At 37.2% G+C, this 12,572-nt stretch overlaps 1 protein-coding gene across 1 annotated transcript; it reads right to left on the minus strand.

Annotated features, from left to right (window-relative positions):
• Window positions 1-11,315, minus strand: lmod3 (leiomodin 3 (fetal)). Its single transcript, XM_073823423.1, has 4 exons — window positions 10,964-11,315; window positions 9,095-9,366; window positions 7,289-8,797; window positions 1-423 (listed from the first exon to the last, which is right to left on the minus strand). The coding sequence occupies exons 1-4, from the start codon at window positions 11,142-11,144 to the stop codon at window positions 376-378; spliced, it is 2,010 nt and encodes a 669-aa protein (XP_073679524.1). The 5' UTR covers window positions 11,145-11,315; the 3' UTR covers window positions 1-375.
• Window positions 11,316-12,572: the final 1,257 nt, after the last annotated feature.

Raw genomic sequence — 12,572 nt, forward strand, 5'->3', positions numbered from 1 at the left:
TGACATTTAAACTATCAAGTTTATTAACACTATAAATACATGAACACAAATTGTGTGAACACATAGCCATCCACAGACGTTCACATTTAGTGAAGTGGTTAATATGAATAGATGTGCATGTTGAATTTCACAGTTCAGGACCTCATCAAAGTGCCCATCATGTTGTGGTTTATGTAAGGGTTCACTAGTCCAAGGCTGTGCAGCTACATCTCCATTCCCAACCCCCTGGGTCAAATGATTTGAGTACACTCTACTCTCTCCATTAGTTTGTGAGCACCATGGACTTGTTTGGCCACATGAACTGCACTCTCTCCATGACCTTTCTGATGTTGGCACTGTCCCTCTGTGCGACTTCTTTATGAAGTCATGTGTGGCTCAGAAGAGACTGGTTTCACTTGACTCCAGGATTTTTGGAAGAGGTACCTGTGGGTGTGAAACAGAAGTATAAGCTTTGAAATTATATCAACACTTCTTTCTTGGACTCATTGGATCATTTACGACCTTTCTTCTTGCATTACAAAAAGCCAAGTCAATAATATATATATAAAAGTGAAAAGACACAACATTAGTCCATATCATAAATATGTGGAATGAGTTACACACTGAAGATTAATACTTTGGGATTCTGATTAAAAAAATTAGCAATAGTGATGCTCATGGGCGACATTTGACTCTTGAGTCAGGGGGGGCAAGAAAAAAAATCAGATGTAAGCATTAAAACAGTGCCCTACGGTATTGCAGCACATCAAAGCAGTCAATTAAAGCGCTGCACTTCAGCCCGGGCCGATGGGCCCTGACTTTTTTTTACACCCCAGGGCTACGGCTTCGGGCCAATTTTCACGTCATAGTTCAGACCTGTTTTAGGCTTCTCCTTATTTTCATAATTTAGACAACCATCAATTATGGTGAAGAAAAAAAATGCCGCGCTGGTGGAAACAACACGAAACTTCACTTTCGCTTTCACTTTTGAGACCGACTCAGACACCGTTTAGTGTGCTTTAGCGCAGCTGAATCCGCGTTCAAGCGCACACAATAGGCTAAAACTCACCCCAAGCACCGGCAAAAATAAATAACAATGAATGTGTCGAGGAAAGAGTAAGGACATAAATGAATTATTTTATAATTAATTTGTGTATTCTGAGTCAGTGTCGCGTCCTTTTTGGACGCCCCTTGAGAGAGAAATTCATCTTTACGGATTACATGAAAGAGTTTGTGCTTTTGATTTGTTTTATTTCGTTAAGTAATAATTTAAAGCTTTCTATAAATGTATTTATTATGTCTGTGAGGCATGCATTTCGCTTCATTTTGTTAAGCACTCCTGTTCAAGAACCAGACGGCAGAAAGCACATAATTTTTGTTTTCTTTATTTTATAAAAATGCTGTAACGTTTTTTTCGATGTATTACTCGTACTTTGTGAGCAAAAATGACGGATAATTTTAAATTGCTTCCAATGAAAAAAATGCAAGTGATTGCGCTGGTGCCTCGATGTCCTGCAAGCTTTAGCTTCCACTTTCTGCACAAACTATGCGCATATAGCTCACATGTATCTGTAACGTTTAAACTACCATTGTTTTATACTTGAGCTGTTTTATATCTATAGATTTCATTTTAGGCAAGTCGTGATGATTTGAGAAGGCAAACTGATCAAACAGACTATGATCAGTCTTCCGCTGGGCGCTGTTCGGTAAATATATATATTTTTAACGAATAAAAAATGCTCCAAGCGTTTTTCTAAATTAGCTAAATAAAAAACGAAACTAAATATAAACATTTTACCATTACATACAAAACTGAACTATTTTATAGCTGAAACAGTAAGTTGTTTTGGGAGAAGGGGAAAATATATTTTTATCCCGTCTATTGCTTCACCGTTATTTCGAGAATAAACCCAGCGTAAATATGCAAATGTCACTCCCAAAACACATCAGCTTACATGTGCCGAAAAACGAAAGTTTCATACAAATTCTAAATGGATTATAGCCTGGAAAGTGCAAAGCACGCTCCCCTTATTATCACTAAAAATTCATAGAGATCTCACAAAATTCCGTTATAATTAATAAAGCTCTCTAAACTACACAATTAATATTTTATTTACATCGCGTCTACACTCATAAGATGATTCACGAGCGCACAAAACGGCACTTAATAAAAACCGATCAGGCGCTTTCAGCAGTGAGTGAATTCTGACAAGTGTTTCTAATTGTTCGGAAACAACAGATATGTCTGTGATTGGCTACATTGCTCAACGCTGCAAAAACACGTTGGATAGTTTGCCAGATCTTCAATTGCTTTGCTTTCGTTTGAGGGTTACATAGCACCGTCTAGTTCCCAAGTACAACCGAGCCTAAGCTTGGCTAAAGCAGTTGCAGCGGGGCTGTCGAGGATTCCATGACTAACCACAGGGGGGGCAACTGCCCCCCCTTGCCCCCCCCTAATGTCGCCCATGGTGATGCTTACCATTGCAAACACCAAACTGTTTGAATAAAAATCTTAATCTTCAAAAATACTTGCTAACACATTTTCACATTTATTTTATTCATTCAAGAATAGCTCAGTGAAATTCATTGTTATAGAATTACACTTAAAGCATATATTCTTAAAATATATTCTTGTTAATAGATTGTCATCCAGGTGATAATGTGAATGTACTGTTTGCATAAATATGCATGATCACTGACTAACAATAAAATTTCTATGAAAACGTTTTACACATAATTACATTATCTTAAAAAAAAATTTTTTTTTGAGTTGCCCATGCCAGCGCCGTTACTCAAATTTTGTGGACTGTGGAAAGAATTTTAATGGGTCGGCCCCACGCACAATGAGTAATCTATGCAAGTATAATAAAGCACTGGTACTCGACTGGTTCTCCACTTGCAAAAATTTTTATCAACCCAAAAAAAGTGGGTAAAAAAGTTTTTTGCAAGTATGTTCTAATAGCATCACATACAGCTGGGAAAAACTATGCTAAATGCAAACTAGCATAGGTAGCATAGCAAAATGTATAGGCTTATCAGAATTTAAAGAAAGAAGAAAATACTTCTCATATGTTTTGTTGTCAATGTTCAAGTGCATCCAATCAAATTATCTAGTACCTTAGCAGCGTCTTAATAGTGTATCAATTTATAGAAGCTACACAAGGTAAAAAACTACACAAGGTAAAAGAAAATACCTACAAATTATTGAAAAATGTTTAAAAAATTACATTTTCCTAGATTGAGACAATGCCTTGTTAATAATTTTTGTAAGGGCCTAATTCCTAGTTCTTCAACCTTGTTCCTGAAGACCCGCTGTCCTGCAAATTTTATTTCTATTTCTGCTTCAGCACATCTGACCTGTTTTTTTGGTCAGTGATCCTGAATTATTTTGGTAATCAAGTAATCGTCCAATTATTCTGACGATTAATCGAGTTATCGGCCGATTATTCTAACGAATTATCGGGTAATTATAATATAATATTATAATATAACTTTTTTGAGGTAATGAAAGTAAACATAGGCAAACAATAAAATTTTAAATTAATAGCAATGAGGCAATAATAATTGGTTCAAGCAAGTAATCATATAGTTTTATTGAACAAAAGTGTAAAAATGCATGATGTATTATACAAAAAAGAATTAATGTACATTATGCATTATATTAAAAGCCTGCAGAGGGCACCGATGGCCTGACGATGGCTTTTACACTTTACAGCATGATCTAATCCTTGTTTAATATTGACTAAACAACATTTAATTAAAATGTCGACTTAATCTTTAATAAATGGCCATTTCTTTATGACAGAAATGCTACAGCCACTGTAATTTTTTGAATATGTGGACATCAAAATGTGTAAAGTCATAGTGAAGGTTTAAAGTTTTATTTTAAAATCGCGATGAACAGTTAGCATGTTGAGAAAGATATTGATGTATTCTCCTGTGTTTGTGTAGGTTTATAATTGATTTTCTTTACAAATCTGATGAAATGACACGTTACGTTCCCAGATGAACGTTATAATAAACCCAAACTCACAGGAACATGCAGAGATGGAGTTTGAGACGCTCCACACATTTAAACGATAACAGTTTGTGCGGAGCAGCATTTACTGTGAATAGAGCCGCTCTGAGATATATGTACATAACCTATATAATTTTGAATAAACGAGTACTATAAATGAATCAAGGAATCGTGACAGCCCTACTGAAGACCTTGGCTGTATCTGAAATTGCCCCCTATACCCTCATTTACTATTCCATACATTAGACCACTAATACAGTTCACTTGAAGGAGTGAATGAAAACGAGTGAGTGAATTCAGACACTGAGGGCATCAGTAGAGCTGCTGCCTTCACTTAGTTTGTGCTTGCTGTTTAATAATCACTTGAAACCCAACATTGCACCTCCAGTAGTAAGATTAAAGGATTTATCTTGAACGCTTTTTTTTTAAAAGATTTATTTTTTGGCCTTTTTGCCTTTATTTTGATAGGACAGATCAGACATGACAGGAAGCGAAGTGGGAGAGAGATGGGGGGCGGGATAGGGAAAGGTCCTCGAGTCGGGATTCGAACACGGGACGCCCGGAGCGCAACGGCGCTATACAGTATGTCGATGCGCTGCCGACAAGGCAATCCGCGCCGACAGCGGGCGCCATCTTCTGGCGAGACGCTGGAATGCATTTGCCACGCGATTCAAACAGTGCATTATGGGTATTCTCTAGCCATTGAGCGTGCACTGGGTGTACACTTGTTTTTGCGGTGCATTGTGGCATTGAATGAGTGCGCTCGAGAACGTCCACTATGGTTTCAGACACCACTAAAAATGGCTGTCCCCTCAAATAGTTTGAGGGTATGGGGGCGATTTTGGATACAGCCCTTGTGTTTGATTAGGGTTGTAGCTAAACTCTGCAGAACAGTGGGTCCCCAGGAGCAGGGCTGAAGACCTATGGCTTACGTAGTTCATAGTAATGTTAAGACATTTTATTCATTGAGTTTTAAGGTAGAGTGACCATACATGCCATTTTTCCTGGACAGGATTGAGATGAGAAGGTGCGATCTACAATGGGATCAACGTTTGACCTCAAAGTACCTCAAGAGCAATTCAAAAGCATAAGCATTTGGCTCATCTGCTCTCTATCGCTCTCACGGAACTTTCATGTCATACACTGATTGTTCTGTGCACGCGAACAAAGCCAAAACTTGGATATTTTGGACTTTATAGAAATCCTGGCCAGGACATGTCTGGGAAAAATGCATATATGGTCACCTTATTTATGGACTTTTGTGTTGTGATGGCTTTAGGCCTGCCACTAATGATTATTTTGGTAATCCAGTAGTCTGTCGATTATTCTGATGATTAATTGAGTAATTGGATAATAATAACAAATTTTTTTGTAAAAATAGGAATAGAGCTTGTGAACAATAGCTTTTAAAATGACTTATATAATAGGAATTAGGCAAAAATAATTAGTTCAAATAAAGTATCAATAGCAAGTAATCATATGGTTTTACTGAACAAAACTGTTAAATTATATAATGCAGTGGTTGGCCCGCCAGCAATAATATCTGGCCCACACCTGCAGCCAGATTATTTTGATAGCGGCTGGTTCTGAAATAGATCTGTCATGACAACAACAGTTACTACTACGTGACACCAGGACACGCGATAAAAGGAGTTTTTGTCCTAACTAGCCGCGATGGCGACACATGACATTTTAATTTTAGAAACGGTTTCTATTTCTGCGATGTTGTGGCTGAAACAACAACACAAACTGTATTCTCAGGTACTAATTATGTGCTTTATTCAATGTTAAAAGTGTCTAATGTGAGTTTAAATATCATTTTGCCTGACATTTATAGCCATACTGAAAGCAACAACATATAGTTTACCTCAGATCTTGAAAATAAATTTAAGCAAACATATGTTAAAACTGCAAACCAACAAGTCTTTTCCATGACAATTTTCCCTCTTCACTAAGTTTTGACAATTGTTTTGTTTATTGGTCTAATTCTTGTTTTTGTTTCTCTTTCTAATTAACCTTATATAGGGTTAGTCACTCAATTAATTCTCTTGTGCTTCGTTCCCACCCTCTGAATTATGTAGCATTGAAAAGGAGTTATCACAAACTAAGACTGTTTAGTTGTGCTATCTTACAATCAATATAAAGTAAATGTAAGTTAAGGTGATGAGGTCTTAAAATGGATAGAAATTCCTGTATATACCTTGGAGTAACAGCTCACTACCAATTACAAAAGACACTGTAACAGTTTGTCACAGGCAATTCTAGTTGCATTTGTCATCAATTAATTTCTTAAATTTTCCTTTGACTATTTTTTTGGCCTAATGCCAATTTTACTTACTGACCCCTGACATAATGTATTATAAACAATAGAGCTAATGTACATTACGCTTTATAACAACTGCCTGCAGAGGCCGCCAACAGCCTGATGATTGTTTTTACCATTTACAGCATGATCTACCATGTGTTTAATATTAACTCCACAACATTTCATTCAAATGTTCTTTATAATAGAAAAGCTACAGCCACTGTAATTTCTTAAATATGTGGACATCAAAATGTATAAACTCAAAGTGCTTTTATTTTGAAATCGCGAGGAACAGTTATCATATTGAGAAAGATAATGATATATTTTCCTGTGTTTGCGTAGGTTTATAAATGATTTACCTTACAAATCTGATGAAATGGCACACATTGCAGTCCCAGATGAATGTTATAATAAACCCAAACTCACAACATCATGCAGAGATGGAGTTTGAGATGCTCCACACATGATAAGTTTGAGTAGCAGCATTTACTATGAACGTAGCCCTTCAGAAATGCACCTATATAACTTACACGCATGTGAATAATTAAAGCGCATATATTAAACCTGCATTGCATATATTTATTTTATTTAATTGTAGCTTTTGTGAATTCTTAATTGAATTGTTTTATTATGATTGAGAATGGGTTTATTATGTGGAATGCGCCACATCCGGCATTTTTCTGTTTACTCGACACGGGCAAAATGCAATCAAGGATTTTTTTAAATCCAATACTCTAATAGAATTGAGGAATCATTGCAGCCCTAGTTGGCTTTGCACTTCCTCAGTGTTGAATTAGAGTCTTGAAGCAAAACCAGTTGAGAACCACTGCCGAGGAGGACCTTAATGTGCCCACATTTTTGTAAGTCCCAAAACAACAGTCCCAGGTGTCCCTCCCCGACAATAGCCCTCACTCAAGCTGAGATCATGCACACTATGCACACCATGCTAATTTACTGATAATTCGAGAGGCTTCAACATTACATACCGCTTTGAGATAGGCCACGTTGCTCTGTCGAATTTCGGTGAGCAGCTGATCCCGAGGTGTTAGCTCCACTTTAGGTGGCTCTCGCCTTCGAGGAACCGGCTTTAGAGTCTTTATCATATCTTTCAGATTGGCTCTCTCATCTGCAGGTCCATCTCTTGCTGTGCTTCTTTGTTTAGGAACACTCCTCAGCTGAACATTAGCTCGTCCCTCTTTCCTTTCATCCCTCAGGTTTAATTCCAGAAATGGATCCCTTCGTTTCGGAGTCTTTTTTAGATGTACTTCTCCTAAAAGGTTTCCTTTGTCTGAACTAGGAGGACGCTGTTGTGGGGCAGGATTTTGAATCTTGCGGAGCTGTTGAGGAGGACTCGGTTGTGGTGAAGGTTCAGGAGAACCTTCAGGGATCTCCTCAGCTCCATTATGAGAACCCTGCAATAGGGACAATGGTATGTATCCTCCAAGCATTTCCAACATGCCAGGGGGCAAGTTCAGGGAGTTCTCGTACATCTCCATGACCTTCCTTTGCTCTTTCATCTGCTGGAGCTTCTGCTCCTCCATTCTCTGCTGCCGCTGACGGTCCAAGTTCCTTGTGAGGAGATTGGTGACCACCATCCTAGGCCCTGGGAGTTCAAAGTGGTAGCCCATCTTCAGAAGGGTGTTGTTAGCCTTGAGGAGACGGGACACTTCCATTTCTGCATGGTGCCCTAGCATGTGCCTTTGGTTGTGGAAGCGTAGCTCAGTGAGTGTTTCGTTGAACTGGAGGCAGCGTATTATTGCAACAATCCCCTTTCCTGTGATGAAATTGGATTCGATATTTAGTGTGGCGATGCTTCTGTTCTCCCTGAGCATGTTAGCCAAAGCGAACGCCACGTTTTCGTCTGCACCAGTGTTTGCGATGCTAAAGGTCTTAACGTGTCTGTTCTTCTTGAGCGCGTTGACATAATCAAGGAGCATTTCTTTGGGAATGTTTTCAATGTTGTTGAGATTGACATCTGTGACAGAGGGGTTGTTGTTGCGGATCCTATTCAGAGTGGTCTCCAAATTGGTTTCGTTTCCAGAAGGTCTTGCAGTCTTTTTAGCTAAAACGCTTCCACCTAGTGCAAGTTTTGGGATCTTCAGCTTGGATATGACCCTTTCCTCTTTCTCGGGAACCCAGTTCTCATATAAAGACTGGGTGGAATCTGCTTTTGTCTCCTCGTTCGGTTTGGCTTCTGTCCCATTAATTTCTGATTGTTCAGTCTTTTCTTCAACTTTTGTATCTGCAAACTCTGGAGGTGGCTGTAAGGCGTCTTCTGAGGTCACTACTGGGGCCGTGAAATCAGATTCTACCTTGACAGGCTGGTCGCTTGCTTTGTCCTCTTCCTCAACCTCCATTATCACTTCGTCAATCACTTCATCAACAACAACATCTCCCTTTCCTCCGTTCACCTCCTCCACAATCTCCTCATAAACGTATTCCACCTCATCAACTTTATCTTCTTTTTTTGCTTCAAGCTCCTCTTCGGTTTTCTTCTGATGATGACAAATGGACAAAGGGTCAAGTCTGAAGTGAACAACTTTTAAAGACTTCAAATTACGAAACATTTAATCTTGCTCGAAGTCTAAAAATAGACTGTCCCATTTTAAAACTCTGCATGACAGCACAGTTGCTGTTTCAAGGCATTTGTTGTTGTAGTGTTATTGGCCTCCTAGTTGCAGTAGTTATAAATAGCCGAATTTGATGATTAATAATCATAGCTCCAAGCACTGTAGCAAAACAGTTTATGAGATACGTTTAATGTAAATGATGCAGACAATAACTAGTCTTACCTGACTGGGTAATAGAGTTGTGGGAACTCTCTCCTCCTCCAGCATACGCTTGGACTCTTTCTCCCAGTACAGATATTCCACCAGCGATCTGTGATCAAATGATCCAGTGGGTGGTTTGTCAGTTTGGTCTTTCTGTCTCATTCCCACTGGCACTCTCTCGTCAGGAGCGATTTCTTCCATCTCGCTTTGGAGCTGCTTGAGCTCCTCTGTTGAGAGGCCTGCCAGAATCTCATCCTCATCGATCTCCTCTTCTGACTGGGGCTCGCTGCCATCTGGAATAAAAAAATATACCCTTTAAAATGATGGTTGAACTAGAAAAGTATATAATAATTTACAGTTGAAGTCAAAAGTTTACACACACCTTGCAGAATCTGCAAAATGTTAATTATTTAAAAAAATAAGAAGGATCAGACAAAATGCACGTTATTTTTAATTTAGTACTGACCTGAGTAAGATATTTCACAGTTAATAAAATGCATAAAAATGACCCTGTTTAAAAGTACATACACTTGATTCTTAATACTGTGTTGTTACCTGAATGATCCACAGCTGTGTTTTTTGTTTAGTGATAGTTGTTTATGACTCCCTTGTTTGTCCTGAACAGTTAAACTGCCTGCTGTTCAAATTCTTTGGTTTTTCAACATTTTTGTTTATTTGTACCCTTTCCAACAATGACTGTATGATTTTGAGATCCATCTTTTCACACTGAGGACAACTGAGGGACTCATATGCAACTATTACAGAAGGTTCAAATGCTCACTGATGCTCCAGAAGGAAACACAATGCAATAATAAGATTTACATTTTCTTATTTTGCCTAAATATCATATTTTTTTTAATTTAGTACTGCCCTTCAGAAGCTACAGAAGATACTTACATGTTTCCCAGAAGACAAAATAAGTGCATTGTGATGCATTGTGTTTCCTTCTGGAGCATCAGTGAGTGTTTGAACCTTCTGTAAGAGTTGCATTTGAGTCCCTCAGTTGTCCTCAGTGTGAAAAGATGGATCTCAAAATCATACAGTCATTGTTGGAAAGGGTTCAAATAAACAAAAATGCTAAAAAACAAAAAACAAATAATTTGTGGGACCTGAAGGATTCTTCTGAAGAACAGTGGGCAGTTTAACTGTTCAGGACAAACAACTATCACTAAACAACAAACACAGCTGTCGATCATTACCATTACCAGTAACAACACAGTATTTAGAATCAAGCGTATTTAAACTTTTGAACGGGGTCGTTTTTATAAGTTCAGCTATTATTTATTTATTATGTAAACGTCTTTTATTTGAAATATCTTATTAAGGTCAGTACTAAATAAAATAAAAATTAGTGTGATTCCTTTTATTTTGGTAAAATGATTAACATTTTGCAGATTTTTCAAGGTGTATGTAAACTTTTGACTTCAACTGTATATTTTGCGAATTATTTATTATTAACAAATGTGAGTATATTGCGTTAAACCGATGAATCAGACATCAGATATCAGACACAAATAGCTTTTTATGTATGCTGTTAAACAGCTGAGTCATTTCTGTGCCACTGGTATCATCAAAACAGGTTTCCTGATATCATTTCAACAAACAAGAGAATATAAAATACTCAAACTGGACAAGTTTTGTCTGGAAATTGTCAGAACTATTATGGTACAAATCATAACAAATCAGGACATCGCTTAAAACTACAGTATGATACGACCACCAAATTTAGAGCTGGTCTACTGGGAGCTAGTTAGAGATGGAGTAGGCTGAGTGTTAAACTCATTTTCTTCCAGCACCTCAGAGCTTTTTTACAAAGATTCCCTATGTTCTCAGGATTAATGGTAACAAACAGTTGAATATATTAACAACCAAGGCAAGAGAATGCCATACCTCGGACTGTGGTCTCTTGAGAAGCGTCTCTCTGTCTCATTCCCACCGGGACTCTCTCGTCAGGAGCGATGTCGTCCATTTCACTCTGGAGCTGTTTGAGCTCCTCCACCGAGAGGCCTGCCAGAATCTCATCTTCATCGATCTCCTCTGCGTATGAGTCCTCATCAGTGTGCTTAGACATGTCCACTTCTGTGTCTTCAAGAACTCAACTACAGCCACTGGTTTCAAAGTGCAGCGAGTGTCGGCAGAACTCAAGGCCTTATCCCACATGTACGAGCTAAAATAACCTCCATTCAACAGAGGGGGTGGTATTTATGGAACAAGTGGGGAGATACAGACATAGACTTTTTTTCAGCAGCTTGAGTCAGCTGGTCTGTCCCCTGTATTTCAACATGACAGACTTGAGAGAGAGAGAGAGAGAGAGAGAGAAGGCTTGGTGGAGAAAAACAGCAGCAGGTGGACATGCCAGTCAAGTGGCCCCATTGGCTCAGACCCCAATGACTTTGGCTACAAACATTTTATCAATCTGAAATTACAAGATGACCACAAGAAAAGAGAACCCCAGCTTGGCCGGTAAAACAGACCTGTTCCACATGTTTAATAGCTATGTGCCGTCAGCGCTGGAAATATATAGCGATTTGAAACCGCGCTGACCCCTAATCCTCCACAGTTCTATGAGGACAGAAATAAAATCTGTCTGATGTTGAACACAACAGGCGGGGAAGCTGGCGGTCAGGAAAAGCAGGCTGATGTAGGATGGAAAGACTCTACGACCATTAGTGCTGTTTAGTGTGGAGGAAAAGAGTAAGAGTAGTTTGTCTGAAATGTTTGGAAAGCTAAAATGTCTTTCTTATTGACATATTAAGAGAGAACATTTCGAAACATTTTATTCTAAATGTTATTTTTTTTATTTTTTTTTATTTTACTTGTTTTTTATTTTATTTTATATTTTATTTTCATTAAATTCTTTTTTAATTGTATTTAATTCAATTAAATGTGTATTTGTATTATTTTATTTTATTTCTAATGTAAATTATTTTTTATATTTTTTTATTTTATTTTTTGTTTGTGTATTTGACTTTACGGATTATTATTTTTTATTTAAGTTGATTTTATTTTTGTTACTTATTTTTATTTTTTTATATTAATTTAATTTAATTTTGTTTACTTATTGTGATTCTCTTTTATATTTTATTTTATTTTTAATGTAATTTCATTATATATATATATATATATTATATATATATATATATATATATATATATATAGAAGAGAGAGAGAGAGAGAGAGATTTTATATATATTTTATATATTATATAGATTTTTTTGTTATTTTCATTTTTTGTTTCATTTGATTTATTTTATTTTTATTTTTTAACAATAACTTAAGTTTAATAAGTTAATAACTTAATTTTATTTTGTTTGCTTGTTTTAATTTTAATGTAATACATTTGTATTTATTTTTATTTCATTTTTAATTTTATTTCATTCAATTTAAAGGTTGTATCAGCGATTTCTAGCCTAAAACATAAAGTGTCAATTTCAGCTGACCTTTCTTCACGATCCGCTCGCTGCCTGCCCCATAAATTGTCTGTGAAAAAAACGCGTCT

Source organism: Garra rufa, chromosome 18 (genome assembly GCF_049309525.1).
Source record: "Garra rufa chromosome 18, GarRuf1.0, whole genome shotgun sequence".
In the NCBI taxonomy this organism is placed as follows: Eukaryota; Metazoa; Chordata; class Actinopteri; order Cypriniformes; family Cyprinidae; genus Garra; species Garra rufa.